Source organism: Ceratotherium simum, chromosome 25 (genome assembly GCF_057802395.1).
Source record: "Ceratotherium simum simum isolate JZ-2026a chromosome 25, ASM5780239v1, whole genome shotgun sequence".
In the NCBI taxonomy this organism is placed as follows: domain Eukaryota; kingdom Metazoa; phylum Chordata; class Mammalia; order Perissodactyla; family Rhinocerotidae; genus Ceratotherium; species Ceratotherium simum.
The window spans coordinates 9,217,360-9,242,101 of NC_141924.1; the positions used below are offsets into that span (position 1 = coordinate 9,217,360).

A 24,742-nucleotide genomic window follows, 5' to 3' on the forward strand; every position below is an offset into this window, starting at 1 on the left:
CAGGAGCTGGCTGGGGAACCGCAGGCTCTGGAGGCAGGCGGGGCGGGAGCCTGAGGCAGCCAATGGGCAGCCCAGGTCCCGGCCCGCCCGTCCACCCCCAGCCCGGCCACCTGCCAGCTCAGGCTGCAGCCAGGCCTTCCCTTCCCACTGCCTGGCAGGGCGGACCTGGCGCTGTGCCAGCGGCAGCACGTGGAGCCGCTGCGCCAATCCTCTGACAGAGAGCCCAGCCTGTTATCTAACTTTGCAAAGGGAAGTTCTCCACCAGGCTGGGAGCCATAACTGGGGCCTGCCAGGTGAGAACAGTGAGATGGCTCCATGCCCACAGTGAGCGTGCACTGCACACTCAGGGACGCTCAGTGGAGGAACCCTAGAGGCCAGGCGCAGCAGAGAGCAGGGCCCTCCAGGAAACCAGCTTGGGCTGGGACCTGAGATCCCGGCACCCCAGGCAGCTCGGTACAAAGGATATATACTCCGTGTTGGCACACCCAGGCACGTGAGGGGCATCACGCATTCACTTGAGAGCCTGTGAGCCTCAAGGGGTTGTTGGCATGTTTTGATGCTGATGTCTATATACTACGCACATGTGCCCTGCAAGGCACACGGGCGTGCATGTGGTATGCATTAATTGGGGCTTTATACCACCTGCAGAGCCTGAAGCCTGCTCTCCTAAGGGGAGTGACACAACCTGCATGCAGCCTGGGGTTCCTTTGGTCTTCTGGGGAAGGGGGAAGAGGTGGGTGCCCAGCAGACAAATGCTGGGAGGGCAGGCAGATCAGGCACCCCTGAAAGGGGGCGGCTCCGAAAACCTGGCTCAGGCTTGTCTTGGAGGATGTCCTGCTTCCCAGCCTGTCTCGGGGACTTTTGTGGCAATTGGCTGTTTGTGGTAGTCCCCTCCCTGGCCCTCTCACCAGGACACTGGCCTCTGTGGTCCCCAGGCCACTTGAACGTGTGGTTGAAGCCAAGGTTCTGCATGTCACCCCCCACCGAAGACCAACATCAGACTTGGCCGGGGGGCTGTCAGGCTCTCAGTTCTGCCACACACCAATGTGGGATCTTGAACAAGCTGTGCAGCTCTTCTGGGTCTCAGTTCCAAAACAACTGAATGTTGTGACCTCTGAGGTTCCTTTCAGCTCTCATTCTATGTCTCTGATGCTCCAGGTTGGATGCAATAAGCATTTGGTTCCCTGCACTGTAGCTGATTTCTATGCAGTCTTTCGCTGCTTTCCAAAATTCTGTTTTGCACAGAATCAAAAATACTCCAAAGCGGCCGGCCCGGTGGCACAAGCCATTAAGTGCGTGCGCTCTGCTGAGGCGGCCCGGGGTTCGCTGGTTCGGATCCCGGGCGCGCACCGATGCACCGCTTGTCAAGCCATGCTGTGGCGGCGTCCCATATAAAGTGGAGGAAGATGGGTACGGACGTTAGCCCAGGGCCAGTCTTCCGCAGCAAAAAAAAAAAAAAAGGAGGATTGGCAGATGTTAGCTCAGGGCTGATCTTCCTCACAAAAAAAAAGAAAAAAAAAACACTCTAGGAACCCCTTCTGGCCCCTCCCCTTCCCAATAGCCTAGCTTGTCCTCTAATTACCCTCCCTTCCTCCCTAATAGCCCACTCCAAACCATGTTCTTTCCTCAAATTAATTAAAAATTAATTTCAATTTAGAATACAAAAAACCATATATGGCTCAAAGCTCCAAACTTTTGATAAAGATATACTTTAGAAATGTCACTTCTACCTATCCCTGTCCCCTCTCCCCATTCCCCTTCCTAATAACACATCTGGTTTCTTTTTTTTTTTTTTGTGACGAGATCAGCCCTGAGCTAACATCTGCCAATCTTCCTCTTTTTTTTTTTGCTGAGGAAGACGGCCCTGGGCTAACATCTGTGCCCATCTTCCTCCACTTTATATGGGACGCCGGCACAGCATGGCTTGCCAAGCAGTGCGTCAGTGCGCGCCCGGGATCCGAACCAGCGAACCCCGGGCCGCCGCAGTGGAGCGCGCGCCCTTAACCGCTTGCGCCACCGGGCCGGCCCCTGGTTTCTTATTTATCCTTCCAGTGCCCTTTGCCTCTGGACCCCGGGGGTAGGGGTGCGGTGGGCCTGGTGTGCAGGCAGCCTTGAGTGGACCTGTAATTTGCAGTCTGGGGCTGACTGAGGCTGGGCTGGTGCATTAACCATTCCTCGGCCCAGGAACCCTCTTGTGTGCAAGACTGGCCTACCACAAAGGTGGGGTGGGTAGGTGCAGAGCATGATTTCAGAGGCAACAGGAATTACCCTACAGGTCTCAAAAATACCCACCTGCTGCATGACATTTCATTCTCAGAGATTCATTCCTGTGAGCACTCTGCAGACCCCTTACAATGTACAAACGTACTCAGCCTCTAAGACTGTGAATGAGTACTTACTGCGTACCTGGCACCAGCCTAGACCTTGTGAAGAATTCCAAGTTGAATAACAAACCTGGCCGGGCAAGTCCCTACCCTGAGGGAATTTTTATGCCACTGAAGGTCAGTCCACGTGGCACCCCCACTCTGCACCAGGGTGTCCAGCTGGCAGCATCACCTGTGGTCACACAGGGGCCACATCAGCAGGTTGCTGGGCAAACAGCTGGGGAGAGCAGAGGTAGGCAGCATGGAGGCCACATACAAGCCTGGAGACATCTGGGGGGCGCCGCATGGCAGGCGTGGTGGGATTGTCTGCTCTTCTTGGGTTTCCTGACTCGGAAGTCTGATGTCCGCTGTAGATGGCTCCCCTGGTGAGGGGTACATGTGGATGCATTTCTGGCAGAACTCTCAAGGGCTTTCTCTAGAGAGCTGCAGAGCTGCCCCCATCCCCACCCCCGCCTGCAGGGCCCTGACAGTCACCGCCCCCTGCCCAGGCGGCCTCTCCTTGGAAGCATCTTCCCCAGAGGCAGGGAGGAGCCCGCTGGGGCACTGTGGTGGCGGTGGTGGTGCTCACTGCGGCCCCTACTCACAGGCCCAAAGACCAGAACCGGGCTTGCATTCAATAGCTGGGGGCTGCTCAAGTCAGCTCTGGCCCCTTGATGGATAAAGTCTCAGCCACTGACGGTAAACATCTAGGGCGTGGAGACGCACACGTGAAATACAATTGAGAGAAAAACTTGCAGAACGGTAAGTGCACATTGATTACAATGATACAATCTTTTTAAGCCTCAATTCCAGTTTTACCTTCTCCAGGAAGCCCTCCTGGCTCCCCAGCCTGGATGAGGTGCCTTACCTGGCACCTGGAGTGTCTCCCACCACTGCACTTGTCACATCAGCCTACACTCTTCCATGTAGGGCCGTCCCCCCGGCAGACTGTGGATTCAAGGGAAGCCATGTTTCTTCAGTAATCTTGTATCCCCAGGATCTGAGATGCAGTGGGTTCTCAGTTAATGCTTAGCAACTGAACCAAATGAGGACCAGAAGAGAACGTAGAGGAATTTATGAGAATTTAAGAATTTAGTCCACGAGGTTCACCGAAGTCCTGTTTATCTCTGATTTTCTGAGTTCAAGGGAGGTGCTGATGCAGGCTCGTGATCCCTCCTGCCTGAGGAGGGGTCTGCATTCTTCTCTCAGGCACTGTACCTTGCCACGCCACTTTGCTTGTCCACGGTGCAGGCAGGGGTGCTGAGAACCCCAGAACGTCAGCGCTGGAGGGACCTTTGCCGATCGCCTAGGGCCCAGTGGTTCTTGATCTTTTTTCTACCTCCTTTCTGAGGGTCTTTGGAACCTTCGCTGAACCTCTGGGCTCTAAGATGTGGACACCAAACATGCACGGTCGCTGTGGAGAACAGACACGCTGTATCCACAGGGCCACGCGCAGAAGCTCCCAATCAGGTTGGCTGCTTCTCTTACTCATCTGGTCATTTTTCAAGCATCAGAACCCCTACTGCATACCTGGCCCAAATGATTCCCCAGCCTCAGAGAATTCACAGGCTTGGACCTCTGTTCCTGGAGCCTCCCCACCCTGCAGTTTACAGCTGTCTGGTGAGAGCCTGCCTTTGCACATGTGCAGCCCCTCCCATCAGGACCCCCCTCCATCACCTGCGACCACGAACAATCCAAGAGATTTGAAAAAGTACCTCCCACCCCAGCAGATGCAGGTGCCCCCGACTGAGAATTCCCGGCCTAATACACTCTCTCTTTTTAAAGACGAGGAAGCTAGGCCTGTGTGACTTGGCTCTCCCCTGGGCCCAGAGGAGTCTGGGTTGCAGTTGGGATCATATTCCAAAGCATGGCACGGCCCCTCACCTTTCTGGAAAAGCCACCCCCACAAAGGGCACAGAGCCAGCCCTCTGGAACCTGGGTCGGTGCACGTGGTAAAAGTTGGGAGGTGTGGGTACCGCTGGAAAGCCCCACGCAGAAGGCTGGGAGCAGGCAGGCTGCGGAAGAGCCAGCAGAGGGTGGCTCCTGGGGCCACTTGTGCAGAGCACAGCTTGTCCCTGCCAGCTGAGGTGCTGCCTGAGCTGGGTCAGCTGGGCTGCTCTGTTTATACAGGGACACGGACCTTCCGCCCCTCACCCCTTGGAATGTCTGCCTTGAGGCATGCCCAGCGGCAGCCAGCTCTGCTCCATGAGTACAGAGCCGCCCAGGCCCCCGGGCACAAGTGCCAGGCAAGGAGGAACAGGAGTGACACCTCGGGGACAGAGGTCAAAGTGCACACGTTTATTTTCTAGAACAAAGGCTAAAAGAGGCAAGTTTCTTTCATTTTATTTTAAGAAGGACAAAAATTGTTATTAAAACATCTACATTATTATCAAGATACTAGACCTTATGCATATTTAATATTAAAGTGTGGTATTCTTAAATTTTTAATACACAGACATTTTAAAAGGACCATTAAATTGATTACTGCCCAGCTGAGAAATGCAGCATCCCTCTTTGCCCCACCCCAAAGGGACATTCACATCAGGGGCACCTGCTGCCCATCACCATATTCACCATGACGTCTTGTCCCTGCCTGCTGGCAGTGGGGACAGGCTCCTGATTCAATTCTCTGAGCCTCCTGGCAGGGTCACTACTGAAATAATCACCCTTGTCATCAAAGTATACTCCTATCCCTGCCACCCTACTCCTTGCTTCTCAGTCTCTTCCCAGCCCAGGGATCCAGCCTGGCCAGGCCAGGGAGCCCCAGACCCCAAGGGCCCCTGGACGGATTACACATTGAAGAAGAAATATCTGGACTCTAATCCTATTCCTTTGGGTGGGAGACAAACACTGATCATTTTCTTCCCTGAGCACTCCTGCTCTCTCCCCGCTGGGCTGGGGTGGTCTGGAACCCATCAGGCAGAGCTGGGCCCAGGCGGGGCCCCTTCTGCGCCTGCTGCCCAGATCACCTCCAACCCATGGCTCCAGTTTCTGAATCCTTGCAAATGGCCTGATGACCCTGAAAATTCCTCCTAATTACACTAGGATGACTGCATTTTCCTGCCAAATTCTTTATCTGTAGCCCTCATTAGAAGTGATTCCTCGGATACCACACACATATATAATATTATATAGAGCGATATATTTAATACCTGTGTATATATGCATCACGGGGGCGACATATATACACACTAAAAACAAGGCTGGTGACAGACTGCAACACCACGGATCAGGGAAACAAGTGTCATCAACATTCACGGCCACAGCCCCCACCTTGGGTGTGGTCTCTCCTCCCCTCCAGCCAGGCCACCAGCACCCAAACTGCAGTGCTGGCCTGCTGGGGGAAGGGGGCAGGGAGAGGAAAAGATGCATGCCACAATTATCGGGAAAAGGGCAGGCAGTGGCGGCAAGAGGAACAGTGTTCCCTGCAGCCCTGGCGCCCGTCATCACATCATCGCACACTATCAATCCTTGCTGGAGGAGAAATAAGGGGCATTCCATTCTCTCTGTTCCATTCTCACCCCCTCCCCTGACTCCAGCCGTGGTCCCCAGTTCCTTCCGGGGGTCCCCACCATTGTGCCAATGGTGTGGGGCATTCTGGAATGTCTAGGGAACCAGGGGAGGCTGGTCTGCCCACAGCGGGTGGGATGGAGAGGACGGGGTGCACGCAGACGCTTCAGATGAGAGGGATGAGAGAGGGTTTGGTGGGTGGAGGCAAGGACTGGGGGTCAGCTAGGGTCCCAGGCAGCTGGCAGGGCTGGGGATCAGGGAGGGGCTGGGACAGACGGTCATAATTGTATGTCCGGGTCTAGGGGAGAAGGGGGAGAGGACCATGCTGGGTTCCCAGGAAAGAAGGGCTGTGTCCGATCCTGGAATGGCCCATGGTGCCCAGGGTCAAGTCTCCCTTCTCTCCATGTCCCCCAACCACCACCCTGCCCTCCCCCAGCACCTCATGCAGAACCTGAGCCCATGGGTGCCCTGCCTGTTACCACCTTGCCCAAAGCAGGCATGGGGAAGTAACCTTTGCTGCTATACTCCCTACAACCATCCTCAGGAGGGGACTGTCCCTAATAGGGTGCTGAAAGACCAACCCCTGAGCCTCCCTTCCCCAGCCCCTGGTTGGCGCTGCCCGGGACTCTGGCTGCACACGGATTCAGAGACTGTCACATCTCTGCCCAGAGCCCGGAGGCGCCTGTCGATAACCGGCCTTGAGTCTTCTGACCACATTTTGCATCCCAGCTCTACCTCATGCCATGGGCTGGAAACCCCGGGCAAATCACTCCTCCCTTCTAGGCCTCAGTGTTCCTATCTGCAAAATGGGGGTTTGGGCTGGGTCATCACCAAAGGCTCTGAGGATCTACCGTCTACATTCAGTGGCCCATGAGGGAGAGGGGCTGGGCTGGTAGCCTCACTAGAGACAGCCAGACTCCAGAGTCAGCTCCAGAGATGATCCAGCCCAGCCCCTCCCACTCTTCCAACCAGAGGGGAAATTGAGGCCCAAAGGGGAATTGACCAGTACAATGTTTCCAGCTCCATCCTGGGGGCGCATTTTAAAGCTATTGGGGCCTCCTGCCCTCTGCTGTGTCCTAATCTGCCCCCAGGGAGGTGGGGGTAGGGTGAGGGTGGAACAGGGAGAAGGCCCTCCTGCTGCAGGTTCAAGTGGGGACCCCACGCCCCGCAGCCCTGAGCTTTGGGCCCCCTTTAGGAGCAGACAGAAGTTAAAGCTGTAGGCTGAAGCCGGAGGGGTCAGCCAGGCCCCTCCCTCTCCAACCAGGAGAGCCGAAGGCGGGGATTGGGGGAGGGTCTGCCCAGGGTTTCAGCCAGAGGAGGACCCTGGGACTGCTTGGGACTGCAGCTGGTGCACCTGGGTATGCATACTGGAGCGGTGGGGGCAGAGAGGATGGACAGGGCTCCAGGGGGCTGGGGGCTGCCTGACGAGGGCGGCCCCCCACCCCCAGCCCTGGCCCGTCCTGGCCCTTCCGTCAGTCCCTCGGTCCCCACCCCCACCCGACCCTGGAATTTCACCCATGGCCAAGACCTGGCCCTACTCCCCCGTGACGGTGGCAGCAGCAGGGGCTTCTGGGGCGGCACCAGCGGTGTTCCTGTCCTCTTGCAGCAGGAAGTTGTATTTGCCGAAGTCGTCGTCCCGCGGGCAAAGAAGCATGTCCTTGCGGGCCTTGGCCAGCTTCTGCTTCAGCACCTCGCGCCGGTCCAGCCACTCACTGAGCTCCTCCTGCCCGTGAGCGCAGCGGCACTTGTCCCCGTCTGGGCAGGCCTTGCCCTTCTGGAGCCTGTGGGCGGCAGGAGGCTCACTGCCCAGCCCTGTGCCCTTCCCACCACGGCTGCTGGACTTGGGGACGGCCGCTTAACACCCCCCAAGACAAGCCTGTCCCCAGGCAGCTTCAGTCCCGGTAGAAGCTGGCATGTCCTGGCCTTCTCCAGGACTGACCCAGGGCTGCAAAGTAGGGGTCTGGGCAGGTCTGAGCCTCCCTCCAATCCTACCCCGCCCCCATGCCCTCACATCCGGGAGCAGCTGTTTCTGGACACACCTCGCCCTGCATGCCATCTCCAGGCCAAGAGGAGCCAGAGCTAGCCATGCCTCCATCTCCTCAGGCCCCCCAACATGTCCACCCACAGCCTGCCAGGCCCGTCCCATGGCCCTGCCCGCCCGGGAGCACCTGTCGCAGAGCCGGAACTCGCCCATGGGGAAGCGGTAGGCCCAGCCGCTCGCGTCGCTGTCGGACGTGAAGACCTTCTCCTTGTGCTTCTCAGATTGGATGTGCTGCTGCCACTGCTTCTTGCTGTTGCTGTTCTTGCCGCAGAGCCAGCAGTGGTAGCCCATCTGGGGGCACAGCCACCATGGGTGCCCGCTCCCACACCTCTGCCGGCACCACGTGCCCCAGGGAGGCTGAGCCCCTCCCCGAGGCCCCTCCAGGTCCGGCTCAGACCCGGCCCCCAGCGTGTGTGGGGCATTACCATGATGTCGGCGTAGTCCGTGGGCATCTGGATCTGCTTCTCCCCTTCCCGAGAGCTGATGGGGGTCCCTTCCCCTGGCTTCCCTGGGTTGTGTTTCTTCAGCCACATGTCATAGGTCTGCTGCATGTCCAGGACTGGTGGGAAATAGGGGACAGAGTGCCCAGTGAGAAGGGATTCTCCATCCATTCTGCCCCATGACCCCTGCTGGCCTTGGGAGCCGGGGGTATCCTAGGCCCTGTGCTGGGCTGTCCAGTCAACTGCAGACAACCTAGAGGGCGTGGCCTGTGCGATGGGGAAGGCCCGGACGGCAAGGGGGTATGGCAGGGGCACTCGGGCCTGCCGATAAGTCTGGGTGCCCGGCAATGAGGGGAGCCCCGGCCAGGTCCCACCCCACCCGGGCTGCCCACTCACTCTTGTTCTCCTTCATGAACGTCCACATGTCCCTCTCCTCTGGGCTGTGTGCGAAGGAACAGTTCCCCACGTACTGGCACTTGCGGCCGTTCTGCGCGTGGATGCAGAGCTGTGGGCAGTTGTGGGGGGGGGGCCCTGCTGAGTCAGCTGGATTGTGTCCCTGCCCCATGGGCCCCACACCCGAGGTCCAACCGCCACCTGAACCCGACCCCGGCACTCACATCGTATTGCTGTGGGAAGTTGCGAATGGATGGCAGTGGCCTCACTGACACCCATTTCCTCTTGGCCTTGGACATCACCAGAAGGACCCGCCGCTCCTTGGTCCAGCTGCAGGACAGAGCAGGGGGCCAGTCGGGGAGTGCTCAGGGCAGAGCCCAAGCTGTGTGACCTCCACAGAGAGCCCCGGCCTCTTCACTGTGGTGCTCAGTGGGGTCCCGCCCCGCCCGCGCCCCCGCCTGGCCCCACTCACCAGTGCCGCGCCTTGGCACTGCAGTACTTGAGGTCTTTGTCAGGCTCCACCACCTGCCCGTTCCTCCAGCACTGGCCGCACACAAACTTCATCTGCAGGTCAAAGGTGCTGGGCCCATGCGTCCGCGGGGCACCCTGTGGGCAAGAGGAGCTGGTAAAGCCGCAGGCACCAGGGCTTAGGGGTCCGTCATGCAGGTGGCCTCTGGGAGCGTTAGGGCTGCCCAGAGCCCTGGAACAGGTGGGTCCATTACCACTTTCCAGCAGGAAGTGACCCCTCAACTCCAGGCCCCATGGCGTCTCAGTGTGGGAGCCAGACCTGGGACGGGGCTCCTGACTCCTGATCAAGTGCTCTCCGCCTTATCTGGGTAGTCCCCACGGGCCTGCACTGTAGAACTGCTGGCATTTCCCTGGACACAGCATGTGACCTCATACCTCCCTGCTGTTGCACATGCTGTTCCCTCTCCCTAGAATGCCCCTCCTCTGTTCTTCATCAGGCTTGTTCTAGAAACTTTCAAAATTTAGCTCAAGTACCACCTCCTCCAGAAAGCCTTCTCTGGAGCTCTCCTAAGTAGCAGCTGCCCATCCTATGAGCTCCCATAGTACCTGAACTACCTGATGTTGATAGACTCATCTAGTTATGAGGGCTGGGCCTGGTGGAGAGCAGGGCCAAAAAGGTGGGAAGCCACTTTCAGGGAGTGGGGCTGGAAGAGGCTGCCTGGGACGATGGGACAGACCTCTGGGCAGCCCTGGACTTTCTAAGACCCCACCATGTTCATTCCCCATCCTCTGCCCCAGCCTCTCCTTTGCAGGCAGGAGGGCATGCTCTTCTGCACCCCTGGGATAGGGTGGGGGTGAGAGGTGGGAAAAGTGCCCACTCAGCCTATCTCCTGCCACCTTCACCCCCCTCATCCAGCTATGTTGGCTAACCTGCTGTCCCTCCCATTAGCTGGAGCATCCCCGTCCTCCCTGGAGCCTCAGATGTGGGGTCACCCTCTGGACAGCCCTCTCTCCTCCAGGTTGGGGGGGTCCGTGTCCCCTGCCATGGGAGCACCCCTGTGTCCCTGGCACTGCCTGGCCCAGGGCTTGCCCTGGAGCAGGAAGGGGCTCTGTCCTTGCTGCTTGTTGACTGATCCTGGCCTGGTGCTAGGGGACTGGCAGCCTGGCTCAGCTTCAGGTCAACAAACACATCATCCCCAAAACGAGGTAGAATCGCGCCTTTGTAACCAGGACACGGCCTGTGCTAAAGCGGGCAGGAGGTGTGTCCACATCACTCCTGATTTTTAGGTGTTCCACTGGATTCCCACAGAAGCGTGAGAGGACACATGTCACAGTTGAGGGAAGTGGGGCCCAGAGGGGCTTCACCATGCCAGTTCACTGAACTTCCCTTTTCACAACCGCACAGTTTCCTGGCTCCTCGCCGCAGCCCTGGGGGCAGACGGGATAATTCCCATTTGACTGAGCAGAAACAGAGGCTCACACAGGTTGCTAACCCACCCCCGAGTAAGTGGCCTGAAGACAGGGACCTGGCGTGAGGCAGGTGCTCGTGCTTCTTTGTGGGATGGCACAGCTGCGCCATGGGCACGGGCCAGAGCAGCTTTTTCCCTGGCATTCCATGCTCGGCCTCACAATGCCACGGGCCCCGCCCTCTGAGGGCAGGCAAGCAAGACACCTCATGCCTGGGCCATGGCCAGGCCTGGCACAGAAGCCCTGTTCCTGCACCAGGCCCGAGAGTGGCATTTTGGCTAGGCAGAGGGGGCCCCTGGCAGCAAGAGGGGGTTGAAGCCCGTCACGGCACCCTCAGGCAGCTAGGCCTGCACCCGTTCCCGGGGACCCCAGCAGCAGCCCTGGGCAGGATGAGGGGGGCTCACAGGGATAAGAGGTGGCGAGGACTCAGTGTTCTCTCTTTAGAAGATGACAGTGCAGGTCCAGCCTGAGCCCCTCACTGCTTCCCAGACCGGCTCCTGGCCAGGAGCAAAAATAAACCACAAAGGGGGGAGAGAGAGGGAAAAAAAGGACAGGAGAGGGACAGAGAACAACCAGGAACGAAGGGACCAGGGAGACAGAGGGAAGACCCAAGCGGGCTGGGCAGCCCTGGGGACAGCCTGGCCATGGCCCACCCCACCAGCCAGCCTGCCCTGCTTCCTGGCTCACTGCCACACCCAGGTTGGCCTCAGGAGGGGCCAGGGCCCAGCCTTCTCCCAAGTTGATCAGTGGCTGGGACCGGCATGGTGAAGGGTCGTTCCTCACGTGTGGAGGGCACGGAGGCCTCACTTCCCACTCACTGTCTCCTGGGCCCTGAGACTATCCCTTCTGTCCCCACTGTCATCTAAGCTTACAATGATCCCTACCTCCTGGGGAGGGTATGAGGATCAGCAATGGCAGGGGGCAGCTCCTGTGAGCCTCACACCCACCCTGGGAGACGGCAGGCAGGATTATGATCCCCATGGTATGGATGAGGAAGCCTCGGGGGTGACGGGAATGGTGCTGGGAATGGTGCAAGGTAGGGAGGGAGCAGAGCGAGCTCTAGACAAGATGTCAAAGAACCTGGGATTTACTCCCCTAAGTGTACTCCTGGGCAAGTCTCTAGCATGCTCTGAGCCTCAGTTTCCCCATCTGCAAATGCCACAAAGTGACAGCTCACTTCTTCAGGACCAGGGTGAGGATCCAGAGGGATGGGAGATGATACAATCAGCAGGTGAAAAGTTTGAGAAATACCAAGATATTTACATGGTCTCAAAGTATCTCCCCAGAAGATATTTATTAATTACAAAGAGGACAAATACAACTTTATAGGAGAGAAACCTTTACAGTGCAGGCACCTTTAATCAAGTTATTACCAGTAAAGGAACAAATCGAGATGATGTGCCTCCCAATGAGTGAATTGAGAAGAACATATCATCTCTGTGGTTTGAGGAACCATCAGACAATCCCAAATGGATGGCCTTTTACAAAACAACTGGCTCTTCAAAAACGTCAATGTCATGAAAGACAGAAACTGAGGAACTACTCTAGATGAAAGGAGACTAAAGAGACACAATAAATGAATGCAGTGTGTTACCTGGGATTTGGGGACAATTCACAAAATCTGAGTAGTACACCATAATCTGAATAATTACACCAATGTTCATTTTGTGATGTTGATAATTACATTGTGGTTATTATGTAAGAGAGTCTCCTTATTTTTAGGAAATACACACTGAAGTAAATATTTAGGGGTAATGGGGCATCCTGTCTGAAACTTACTCTCAAATGGTTCAGAAAAAAGTGTGTATATTTCTGTATGTGAGTGTGGAATGTGGTAAAATGTTAATATCTGGGGAAGCCAGAAAAGGGTACACATGAATTCTTTGTACACTTCTTACAATTTGCTCATAAGTCTGAAAATTATGTCTGAGTAAAGGTTTGGGGGACGGCCCTCGTGGGGCCTGATCCCACCCCCAGTGCCAAGCCGGGGCCTTACCAAGCTGCTGCTGGCCTTCCCTGCATGGGCCTCCATCTGCTGCCAGTATTTCTTGGATTCCTGGACAATGTCTTCGTGGGTCATGCCTGGGGAGGGCAGGAACGGACATGGGTGTCCCTGAAGGGGCTCAGCAAGGAGAAAGGCAAGGGATCTGTGACGGGCCAGTGCCACCCTCAGGCCCAGGCAGAGGAGCCCCATCCCCCAGTAAGGTCCTGCCACGGAAAGCTGTGGGGGTTCAGGGAAACCACTCATCCTCTCTGGGCCTGTTGTTGATCTGCAACTGGGGACAGAGGCCTGCTCCAAGCCCTCACAGGGACTGAGAGGAGAAAACGTAGCCAAGGGTAGGAAAACGCAGGAGAATGACGTCGGCTCTGCAGCATGGCATGGTGACCCCTGCCCCCAGGTCAGTGCCCCTGTCTCTTCCTTAACCCCTACCTCTTTTAGTGGGGCCTCAAGCCTAACCCCCACTTGGCAGCCGCTAGCCCTCCAGTTCTCGGGGCTCCATGCCTGGCCCAGCCCACCAGCCCATCACTGAGGGGCCACGGCTCTTCACTGCCAGCCGGCAAACAGCCAACACCCAAGCCTGGTGGCCTGGTCTGAGGGCTGACCCTGAGCGCACCCTCTGAGGTGCAGCTTGGAGCTTCCTCCATGAAGCTGCCCTCCTCCCAATCCCCTCCCCCTTCTAGTCCCTTTCCCAGAACTGATTTCGTTTTTGACCTTGTCCTAGGGATACTATTCCATGGCGGCTGCTCGTCATCAGGGCTTACTCTACGCCAGGCACTCTGCTTGACATCCATTTTTTTGCTGATTCCCAAATATGTGTGTCCAGCCCAGATCTCTCCTGTGAATTCCAGACTCCCACATCTGGCTGCCTGCCCATCTCCACTTCCAACAGGCAGCTCAGAACCCCCATGGTCCCCACTGAACCCTGATGTGACCCCTCAAACCTGTTCCTCCTTCAGCCTCTCCTTCCCAGAACATGGCAATGCCATTCCTCCAGTTACTCTGGTCAAAAACCTTGGAGTCGACCTTGACCTTGATCAACAACTCCTGTTGGCTCCACCATCAAAATCCACCCAGAATCTCATCACTCCTTCCACCTCCACCGCTGCCAGCCTGGTCTTCCTCCACCCGTCCCCGCCCCTCTATTCTCCACCCGGCAGCCAGAGCAACTTTTTAAAAATATTGATCAGATCATAAAACTCCACCCACATAAAACTTTCCAGACTCTGCACATCGTATTTAGAACAATCCCAACTATTTCTATTTATGACTTACAGACTTGTACACACTCCGGTCCCTGCCCACCTCTCAGGCCTCATCTCTGACACGCCCCCTGCCCCACTCTGCCCGATGCACTAAGCTGCCCTGCCCTCACAGACAGTCTTTTTGTATCAAGCTTGCTCCTACCTCAAGGCCTCCAGCCTTGCTGTTCCCTCTGCCTGGAATACGCTTCCCACCCTTCCCTGCTCAAATGCCACCTCCTCAGAGAGGCCTCCTCTGACCATCTTACCCCAAATGCCCCTACCCTGAGTGCCTCTCCATCCTACTGCTCTGCTTTTCTTTCCTCCCAGCACTGGGGCACATCTGAAATTATATCACCCTATTTCATCCACTCGAGAGGACATCTATTGTGAGATGCACCATTATTTCATCTTACACACACACAGAAGAAATGCTGCTAATTCAATTATGACATGCAGTGGAGGAGAATGTGCATCCGAGAATAGATGGAGTACAGGATTTATTAACTACGTGTCATGCTGCCTGCCTTGGCCTCACTCACAGATATCAGATGTTCTCTGAGAGCAAGGACCTTGGGCAGGTCTTGCTCAGTCCCTGACACAGAGCAGGTGCTCAGTGAAACCCTGACTGATGAATGAATGAGCGAGTGAGTGAACAGCTTTCATTCTTCTTAACCCTGAGACAGAGATTACGATCGCCATTTCACAGATGAGCGAACGGAGGCTCAGCAAGGGGAAGTGACCTGCTGACGCCCACCCTGGAAGCCAGTGGAGCAGGAGCCCGGCTCTGCCTCCCTCTCCCTTCTCCATGCGTGCTCCTGGCAGTGCCCGCACAGGGATAAACCCAGGATCTTCCAGGCCTGGAAGCTCCCTGAGAGCAGAGCCTTTGCAACCTCTGTGACGTCTAGGGGTCTAGGAAGCACCGGCTCCTCCCCGGCAGCCCCTCCCCCAGTCACTGCCCTCCTCTGCACTCCTGAAGGTCCCTCCACCACCTCCATCGGCCCAGGCCCGACCCCCTTGGCCAGTTCCATGCCTCCCCTTCACCTGTGCCTGCCCGGCCGCGCACCTGAGTATTGCTGCAGCAGCCAGACCTTGAGCTCGATGAAGCTGTGCGCGAAGTGGCAGCTGTCCTCGCGCAGGCAGCCGTAGCGCACCTCGTGACGGCACACGTCGAACTGGAAGTGCTCCTGAAACTGGCGGATCTTGGAGTACTTGAGGGAGGTGGAGCGGACGATGTGCACCAGGCACCTGGCGGGCAGGGGGCGGGGGGCACCATGCGGTCTGCAGCCCCCAACCCTCCCCCACCACGCCTAGTAGGGCCACTCTCCCCCAGTGCCGGGCAAGCCTGAGGGGAGGTGCTTCTCCCGGGTGCCTCCTGCCCTGTTAACCGTTTCTAGAACCCGATGGCACAGTAGGTAAGAGGTGGGGGTCCTACACTCAGGCAGTCCTGGGTTTGAGTCCCAGCTGTGTGCCCTCCTCTGGCCTCAATCTGGGGCCAGCTCAAAGAAAGCTGCCAGCAGGAGGAGGGCACCAGGTCCCACTGGCCACGAGGCTGGGAGAAGGGAGTGTCCGTGGGTGGGAGAAGGGGCATTTCCCTCAGGTTCCCCAGCTTGATGCTCCAACACTGGTCCTGTACCCAGAGAAATACTAATCAAGCACCTCCTCTGGGCCAGGAATTTTAATTACCCTCACAGCAACCCTAGGAGATTGGGATCATCATCAACTTTACAGATGAGGAAACCAAGGGTCATAGTGGCCAGAAGACATCAAACAGGCCATTGCCCAGACTGGGATTTGGACCCCAGTCTGTCTGACTCCAGGGCCTGGACTCCATCATCCATACTGGGACAGAGCCAAGGGGAGTCAGAGGGAACAAAGGTGGGTCCAGGCCTGCCCCAGCCCCTCCCCGTCACTGTCTGACGCCGATGTCATGACAGTGGAGGGCATGAGACAGGAGTCAGGGATGTGGCCTCCCACTTGCCAGCTGAGTAAGCTACTTCCGAGCCTCGGCTTTCTCATCAGTACAAAAGACAGTAACTCCACCCTCACAGAACTGCAGAAATTATCATAATTCCAAGAGAAGCTTGGAATACAGTAGATGCTTAATAAATATGGTCCTGTCCGTTCCAGGTGGATTCTGGATCTGAGTCCCAAATTCTGCCCCTTGCCTTGACACCCCAGGTCTACCCTCTGGCCTCAGCTGCTCCCCAGGCATCTGAGCTGCCCCAGGGTGTCCCCTCCATGGCCCCCAGCCCCGGCCTGGGCTCAGGTCCCACTCACTTGTTGTTGTAGAAGCTGTGCTTGGCAGCCAAGTTGGAGCAGACAGATGGAGAGTCCTTGGTGCCTTTGCTGATGATCCGGGGTTTACTGTCAAAGCAGATCTGTCCAGGGAGAGGCTGGGCTGGGACCTGGCATGGCTACCAGGGAGGGACAGACTGGGTCCCTGCAAGCTCTGCTCTTCGTCGGGGGAGTGAGGAAGGGAATCCCAGGGTCTGCGGCCCCCGCCTCTCTGGCTCTAACTCACAGATGACCTGGGCCTTGGCTCTCTGATCCCATCACTCCACATGCCTGGGGCAGGGGTCACTCCATGTCTCTGAGCCTCAGTCTCCTCAACTGTAAATTGGGGATAACGACACCTGCTCTGTCCCATAGGTTCACTGTGAAGCTCAAAAAGGATATAATGGAACTGCAGGTGCTTTGTAAAGTACATGCAGCCACCTGGCTGTGAGTGAGTGGGCAGTCAGCCCTGAAGGGAGTGGGCAGTCCACCTGCTCCAAGAGTCAGAGGGAAGGGCTGACTGTGCAATGGATCAGGGTTGGGCTGAGCTGCACCAAACCCTGCCAGCAACCCGGACCCAGAGCTCTCAGTCCACGGAGATGGACCTGACATTGTCTCTGACCTCATCCCCCTGGGTGGGGAGGCAGGGGGCTGGCAGGGTCTTCTGTGACAGCTCTGGGGAGGGAACTGACAACAGCTTGGTGGAGCTGCTCGGATCACAGCTGAGCCTCAGAGGGCCTGGGAGGCCTCCAGAGACAGGGCACAGCCTGGACACGGGCAGGGAAGGGGGCAGGAAGGTGCAGTGGGCATTGAAGCCAGGCATAGCTGGAGGAGGCGTGGGGGCGTCGGGATGAGTAGAGCACCTGGCACTGAGCCTGGCCTGTGACGGCCGTAAGAGCAGGTGTGATTATTTCTCTGGCCTCAGTTCCTGCCTCTGCAAAACGAGGGGGGTGGATAGGATCTGGGCTCTCGCACCATAGGATCCTATGGGCCTAACTTTCTGACAGTCCAAGGACCTACTGATTCTAAGATCAGGCCTCCCAAACCCACAGGCTCCAGGACTGCCATTCCACCATGGAATATGCCACAGAGCCCCCTCCGCTGGCCCCATCTGTGCCATGGACTGTGGAGGTGACAGGTGGGGGCTGGGGGAGGGCGGGCAGGTACCTCACAGAGGAAAGTGAAGATGCCCTGGTGCTCCTTAAGGAGCTTGGCTATGGTGAGGCTGCCACGCTTGACGCCCCCCAGCGGGTCAAAGAGCAGGTCACGGTTGAGGGTGCCCTTCCGCTCCTCGGTCCACACGTCGATCTCCTCCTGATGGTAGGCGAAGGTGCAGTTATCCCCGTACTTACAGTCCTGCTTGTTAATCATGTCTGCAAAGAGGCAACAGGACACACGTTCCGCCAGGCGGGATGGCAGCCCGCAGCGCCCCCAGGCCCACCGCTGTGGCTGGAGGGGCCAGCCACCACCCGGCGGGGCTCGGGCTCATCTCCCACATGGTGGGGTGGTGGCCTGCTGACCTCGAGGACTTAAGAGAGGTGAACAGCAGAGTTTGGAGAAAGCCCTTCCCAGGCCAGGCCCCTTCTTTGCTCTACACCTGGGTGTGTGCGGGGGGTATCCGCATGTTCATCAGCAAAGCATGGCAGCCATCCCGGCTCCACCACCCCACGGGGCTGCCTTGTGCAGGTCAGGCAAGACGAGGGTGTGAAAAGGGCTTTGTGGAAGTATACAAGACTCTAAATAAACACAAAGGATTTTATTATTATTATTCACCAGGAAAATACCACTGGTTAAGGGTGGGGGCGTTGGAGTCCGGCAGACTCAGGCTGGATTCCTGTCATTTCTGAGCCTCAGCTGTCTGTCTCATACGCAAAGCACATGGGTTGTTATGGGGATTAAGTGAAATAACAAATAAAATTCCTGGGGGCCAGGGAGCTGGGAGGGCAGCAGGCTCACAACCCGGAGACCTGCCATTTCTCGGGGGTGAGAACTGTTTTTCTTTCTCTCGAGAGCCTCCCTCACACTCTTTCTAAACTGCCCCACCCCATCCCTCTGCCAGGCCACAGGTACACACGGCCGAGCGGGCCAGATGCCGGTGATCACCACAGACTGTTCTGTGTGTAACCAGCTCTGCACCCAGGGGAAGCCCTGCAGGGAAGGGCTCTGGAGATCCAGCCGCTGCCTGAGGAGGAGCAGAGGATGACCAAGTTAAAGGGCACAGCACGTGCAAAGGAGCCAGGGTTCAGTGTATTTGTGGAATGGTTAGGGCAGACTTATAGGCCTCGTAGAACTTGGACTTCATCCACACTGGCTGGGGAATGGCTGACAGAGGCCTTCAGGCCCAGCAGTGATAAGGCCTTAAGATCCTGCTGGGAGGACAAAGAGTTGGTCCAGAAAGCCTGGGTGGGCTGCTGCCACCAGCTGGGTTGGGGGACAGAGGCGGAGCCTGGGGAGGGCTCCTGAAGCCTCAGTTCCCTCACTCAGAGTTGTTGCGAGCATGGGTGATGGTGGGTACAAATGGGCAACACTATAAAGGGCCTCACAATATCACGACTGGACATGGATTGCCTTGTAGACTGCACCAAGACGCTTGGCTGGGGAACAGGTGAAAGCATATAAGGTACCTGACAAATGGCCGTTAAATATCGACCAAACTGACAGGAACCAGAAGTGAGGACAAGGACAACGGCATCATGATTTTTAAAAGCTAGTCTTTATCGAGCCCTTACTATGAGCCAGTTTTAAAGGCTTTACATGGATTCTCTCCACGTCCTTCCAACAGCCCTTTGGGACCTGCAGCAGTGACAGAAACTAGCTCTCCATGAACTGTCTGACCCTCACGCTGGAGAGCACAGGCCGCCATATGTAACATCCCGAATGTTCCCGCCAGTCTAGGGAGCTGGTCAGGGTAGGAGATGCTCACTCTGACGTGGGATTCATCCTCGGTGACCCACACCTGCGCTGTCTACCTCTGTCTCCCTGTGATGAGGAGCAGAGCAGCGGCTGGGCGAGAAGAGCTGGGCCCTGCTGTGTTGCCCGCCCCTGCCGCAGCCCACCCACCTTTGCACAGGTAGTAGGAGCCCACGAAGCTGGTCTTAGTGGGCCGGGGCCGGATCCGCTTCCAGGTCTGGTCCTCGGAGCTGCGGAGCCGGCCAAGCAGGATGTCCCGCTTGCATTTGTGCTCAAGGCCCTCACGGTAGGTGTAGTCGCCTGCCCTGGGGCCTGTGGGTACAGGGTGGATGGGGACTGTGATGCCGGAAGCAGAACTGAAGAGTGACAGCTAACGGGCCCAAGCAGTCGGAACTGGCCCCTCTGCCTGAAAACCTCCCTCCCTTGCCTGGGCTTCCCGCCAGCTCTGCCTTCTGCTCCCTGGAGACAGGGGGCCCGCGTTGAGCCAGTTCTCAGCTCCATAGCCTTTCCACCACCACCACGACTCTCCAGTGAGCCTGACCACGTCAGCGTTTCCCTACAACGAACTATGAAGACAGTACTTGACAGAGAGCAGGCCCCGACAAGAGCCTGCCCTCTCCTCCTGCTCCGGAATGGCACTGCCCAGATTTATTCTCCCTCTCCTTCCCCTTCCCTTTCTCTCTTTCCTGCTCCTCTCAAATCTTCTGACCAAGGGCCTCCTCTCCCCTGACAAAGGGGTGGGGCGATCTCCTCAAAGAGACCAAGAGGAAATGGCCCTTGTGGGGACCCCATGTGATCCAGCTGTGCCTGAACCAAGTGTATACCACTTCATGGGGTGTTAGTCTGCCTCCCCAAGGCAGGGGGCAACGGGCATGTGGACTGGGGAGGCAGTCTGTGGTCCATGCAAGGAAAAACTTCCTCATGGGCACAGCCACCCAACAAGATGGCATCCTGTTCCCCGCCCACAGGAGCTTTGGGGGCATGACTCTCAGTCATGACACGTATGTGGGGTGACACGTATGTGGCAGGGGGGACGACGGGGCAGTCCTGCAGTGGGTGGACGACAGCAACCAGATGACCTCTAAGGTCCTGTTAACTTCAACACCCCTGAGATGGAGAATTCTAGATGCTAAGACTTTTATTTTTTAATTTTTTATGAGGAAGATTAACCCTGAGCTAATACCCAATGCCAATCCTCCTCTTTTTGCCGAGGAAGATTGGCCCTGGGCTAACATCCGTGCTCATCTTCCTCTACTTTATATGAGACGCCGCCACAGCATGGCTTGACAAGCGGTGCATCGGTGTGCGCCGGGGATCTGAACCTGCGAACCCCGGGCTGCTGAAGCGGAGGGCGTGCACTTAACCACTATGCCACCGGGCCAGCCCGAAGATGCTAAGACTTTTAACCCTGGGATCCCAAGAGAATATCATTCTAAAACTTCAGGACTGTGGGATTCTGGCAAATGAGATGCTGTGAGTCTTAAGAGTCTAGAATTCTGAGATTCTAGGTGTGCTGAAAATTGTCTACCAACATTGGGCATCTATTCTGAACTGCTTCTATAGTCCCCTTGGATTCTGGGGGCTGGGAGCCTAGGAACTACATTTCCCAGACTCCTCTGCCAACTGAGTTCTGGGCAAGGGTTGAATTTACCAGTGAGATGCACTCAGGTGCGAGGTGGACCCAGAGGTGGAGTGTGGAGGCAGGTGCAGGCTGCATTTCCTCTGGTAGATGTGTTTTTGCAGCAGCCAGCTGGACTTGCCTTCCACGGGCAGGTACCAGCCTCCGGGCTGAGGGGCGGCCATGCTACTGGCCAGGAGTTCTGGCAGCCCCAACCTCTGCATGAGAGCAGCACCACCCAACTTCGGGTCCTTGCCTTGCGGAGGAGTAGCCTACAGGCCCAGCGGAGCCTCCTGGCTTCCACTCCTCCAGCCTTTCCAGCAGTTTTGAAAGCCCCCAACTCTCATGTTATGTCCCTATCTGCTCAAAATACCTGGAGGGGATTCTGTTTGCCCACTTATCTCTGACTGGAACACTAGGATTCTGTCTTTCTGGGATTCTATGCTCCTGAGATTCCTGGCATCTCTGGGCAGAGGGGTGCAGTACAAAGGGGTGACATTACCTGTTTTGGGGTAGCACAGCTGGCAGGCCTGCTTGAACTCGTGGGTGGCAGCCAAGGGGTTCTTGATCAGCAAGGCGGTGTTGGGCATGGAGGGCTCTGGCTGTGACAGGAGGAGGTTGGCCATCTTGGGCACTGGACGATGGCTGGAGCCACCTGGGCCAGCCTGGGCACCAGAGGTGGGGGGAGCTTTATGACCCCCCCATCCCACCCAAGAGCAGAACTGTAGCCCAGGACCTTCCCTCTTCCTCTACCCTCCCAGCCGGGGAAGCTCCTTGTAACATGAACCAAGAATCCAGAATATCAGGACCTAGTGGGGGTGCATGGGTGACAGTGATCTTGGCCCAGAACCTTTCCTTGGTTGAAAACCCAGTAGGAAAGCAGAGAAAGAGGAGTGGCCCAGACTGGGGCTTAGGTACATGCCCTCCCTCACCCACTATCTCCCAAGCCCCGAAGGCATCAGCAGATGGGGAAGAAGGCAAGACTCAGAGAGGTTTAGTGACTTCCCTGGAGCCACACAGCTACTGTCTAGGCTGAGGCCAGAGTCAGGCCGCCTAACTTCTAGTCAAGTGCTCTCCTCAACTCAGAACCTGGCTGAGTCCCAAGACCAGGGATGTTACTAACCCTGGAGAAGTTACTTAACCCCTCTGAACCTCGATGTCCTCTTCTGTCAGACACGTGGCTCAGTTTGGAAAGGGTAGGAAGAGACCATCTCTGGCCCATCTGCTCTGAGGGGGCCCCTCCTTGGCTTCCTTGGGGGGTGCAGCACCTTATACCACACGGAGGGCTCACCCCCTACTCTGGAGCCCGCAACCACTTTCCTTCCACTCCCGGGAGGGCAGGAGGTGCCTGGTCACTCACCGAGGAGGCTGGTTTCTGAGTACTGCTGGAGGGACGATGGTCCTGTGAGTTGGTCTCCTCTGTAAGGAGAAGACACGGGGTCACGTGCCCTGCTCTGAAGGGCATGAGGGGCCCTCTGAGGACTGTTTACTGTGTATTTCCAACTTGGAGAAGCCGCCTAGGCCACACGTCCTCTCCTGTTTCTGCTGATCCTGACTCTACCCCACGGCCACTCCCGGGGACAGAGAAGTGTCCCAGCCTGAGCATGTCCACTCTGTGCTTACACCTTCCGCAGCCCCCGCTGCCCCTGGGAGGAAGCCCAAACTCCTCAGCCTGGCTCCCAGGATCTCTGAGACCAGCTTCAGGTCTGCAAGGCCCCCAACCAGCCCTCCCCTCTGACCAACGGCTCGGTTCATCTGCCAGCCCCTCCACCACAAAGGCCTGGGTCACACTGCTGCCTCTGCCCGCAGATGGCCTTCTCCTTCAACACCCCACTCAGCCATCACCTCCTCCAGGAAGTCTCCCTGGGCTCAGAGGCTGAGTAAAGCCGTCTGTGCTCCTGCAGCCCCATGAATCTCCCTCAGCCAGGAGCGCCTTGGGCTAGGTCTGACTGTCATAAAGCCAGTCCTGCAAGGGCCTAGATGGGTCTGTTTCCTCTCTGGGTCCCTGGGCCCCAGCTCAGAGTGGTGTTGACGGAACCCATAGCCTTGCATCCCTTCCCCCAGCCTCAGGATCATCCCTCTGGGACTCCACCAGCCTAGCAACCCCAGGGCCCAGAGAGAAAACCCACAGAGGCAGAGAGTACCAGACTGCAAGTCTGGAGTCCTGGACTGTCCCAGCCCTGCTGTTTGATCTTGCACAAGACACCCAGACCCTCACGAGCACTGCAGGAGACACAGCAACTCATAAGAAGTGGTCCCGGACCACGCAGGGGTGGAAGGGCCTGGACTTTGGCAAAACAGAGCTGTAATTCCAACTCCATTCTCCAGAGACTGGAGATGTAACAGCACTTTGCAAACTGTCAATGGGGTGGGGGATGAAGGTGCCACCGGGCCTCACCCATGAAGGAGTTGGGCTTGTCCAGAGAGCCACGAGTCGACGACCCAAAGCTGTCAAGGGCATCCAGCCGGGTCTCCGAGTACGGCAGCAGGTCCAGGGAGTCCAGTGTGGAGCCTGGGGGGTCGAGGGCATCCAGCACAGAGGCAGCCAGCTTCTTGGAGGGGTCCATGACAAGACCAAAGGAGGCAGGGGGCAGTGGGCTGGAAACAGGGATGGAGCCACCCACCACAGGTGGCAGCAGCGGGGTCCCGCCGGGGAACACGGGTATCAGCTGGGGCAACTCGCTGGGCACGCTGCTGCCGGGCAGGCCACCCTGGACCAGAGACTGAGAAGTGGGGAACGGAGGGAGGGGTTGGAGGAGAACTTGACCGCCAGGCCTGGGCATAATTGGGTACTGTGGGCCCCAGGCAAGCTGACCGCTCTGTGCCTCAGCCCCGACCTGTCCCACTGGGTGGAGCCAGGGATCTTTACAGTCCCTTCTGGTTGCACATTCTGTAGCTCCATGTTTCTATCCTGAGCACGTCCCTTCTCCTCCCAAGGCCTCCGTTTCCCCAACTGTGACATGGGATGGGGTCTCCCCCCGCCCCTCCGGGACATGAGGATGAACGTGATAGGGTCCCAGGTGGGAGAGGGATTCAGGGGAGCAGGAGGCAGCAGCATGGCTCACCAGTGAGTCCAGGAGGGTGTCCAGCTCTGGACCAAAGACGTCCCCGTCGGAGAAGTCGTCTAGGCTCTCGGTGCTGGGGAGGGCCCTGCTGCTGCTGTCCAGGGGGGCCAGCAGGTCCAGAACATGAGGGAACAGGGGCATCATCGGGGTAGAGGGGAGGGGGGCCGGGGAGCCTCGCAGGTCCACATAGCACTCTGTGGATGGAGGGGTGGGCTCAGTAGCCGCAGGAAGGTCCTCATCCAACACCTTCCCGCCTTTCCTCAGCGCCTGCCAGGAAGGCCGCCTGTCCCGTTGGCCTGACCCCACTGGTGGAGGCTCCGTTGCAGTGCAGGAAGGCCACCGCCGTGCGGGAGAAGGTCCCTCAGTCCTACAATATCTCCCCGATGGGCCCGGCTCAGAGCCTGGATATCCCACCTCTGGGGTAAGCAAGGCCCTCTCGAAGGGCTTGAGTGGAGGACCAGCACTACCCCACTGTGAGACACCCCCGCCCTCCCAGGCGGGGGAGATGCGCTCTCCTTCCTAAGTGTTTTCCTAAACCCACTATTTTCTTTCATGCTTCAGGGAGTCCCCAGGGCAGAGGCTGGGAGGGGCTAGACTCGTCTGACTTTCCAGGGGTCTTGGGAAGGAGGGTCTGAGCCCTCCCTGGGGCCCCATCTCCACCCCGTCCCCTTGCATCAGGGACACTACCTGTTTCGATGTCATCTATAGACCCCAATCCATTGGAAGTTCCCTGTGGAGAGGAAGGACATGGCAGGTCAGGCAGACGTGGGCTGGGAAGGCCATGGTGCCCGGCACTCAGGGCCCCGGGCCCCTCCCCAAGTGACTTCTGCTGATATTAACCACAGGGCTGGACAGGCCAGGCTGGGAGGCAGGGGGGGTGGGGTCAGACAACCCTCCCATCTGCCCCTCATCCTCGCGGGAAGTGCCCTCTGAGCCTTGGTTTCCTCACC

The 24,742-nt window shown here is 57.6% G+C and overlaps 1 protein-coding gene across 5 annotated transcripts in view; it reads right to left on the minus strand.

Moving 5' to 3' along the window:
- Positions 1–4,690: 4,690 nt before the first annotated feature.
- The window catches only part of ZC3H7B (zinc finger CCCH-type containing 7B), a 55,996-nt gene continuing 35,944 nt past the window's right edge, over positions 4,691–24,742 (minus strand). For 3 of the 5 annotated variants that reach the window (XM_087448861.1, XM_014793246.2, XM_087448863.1), the window contains 16 exons: positions 24,480–24,522; positions 23,793–23,986; positions 23,126–23,450; positions 22,088–22,146; positions 21,230–21,392; positions 19,260–19,421; positions 17,367–17,572; positions 16,203–16,303; positions 14,989–15,170; positions 12,679–12,764; positions 9,220–9,353; positions 8,972–9,077; positions 8,751–8,859; positions 8,340–8,473; positions 8,042–8,205; positions 4,691–7,654 (listed from right to left, as the gene is read on the minus strand). In XM_087448861.1, the coding sequence (XP_087304987.1) occupies positions 7,408–7,654; positions 8,042–8,205; positions 8,340–8,473; positions 8,751–8,859; positions 8,972–9,077; positions 9,220–9,353; positions 12,679–12,764; positions 14,989–15,170; positions 16,203–16,303; positions 17,367–17,572; positions 19,260–19,421; positions 21,230–21,392; positions 22,088–22,146; positions 23,126–23,450; positions 23,793–23,986; positions 24,480–24,522 (2,415 nt within the window). In that variant the 3' untranslated portion in view covers positions 4,691–7,407. The remainder of the gene's footprint in view (positions 7,655–8,041; positions 8,206–8,339; positions 8,474–8,750; positions 8,860–8,971; positions 9,078–9,219; positions 9,354–12,678; positions 12,765–14,988; positions 15,171–16,202; positions 16,304–17,366; positions 17,573–19,259; positions 19,422–21,229; positions 21,393–22,087; positions 22,147–23,125; positions 23,451–23,792; positions 23,987–24,479; positions 24,523–24,742) is intronic. The other 2 variants (XM_087448862.1, XM_004437902.3) reach the window with 2 other exon arrangements.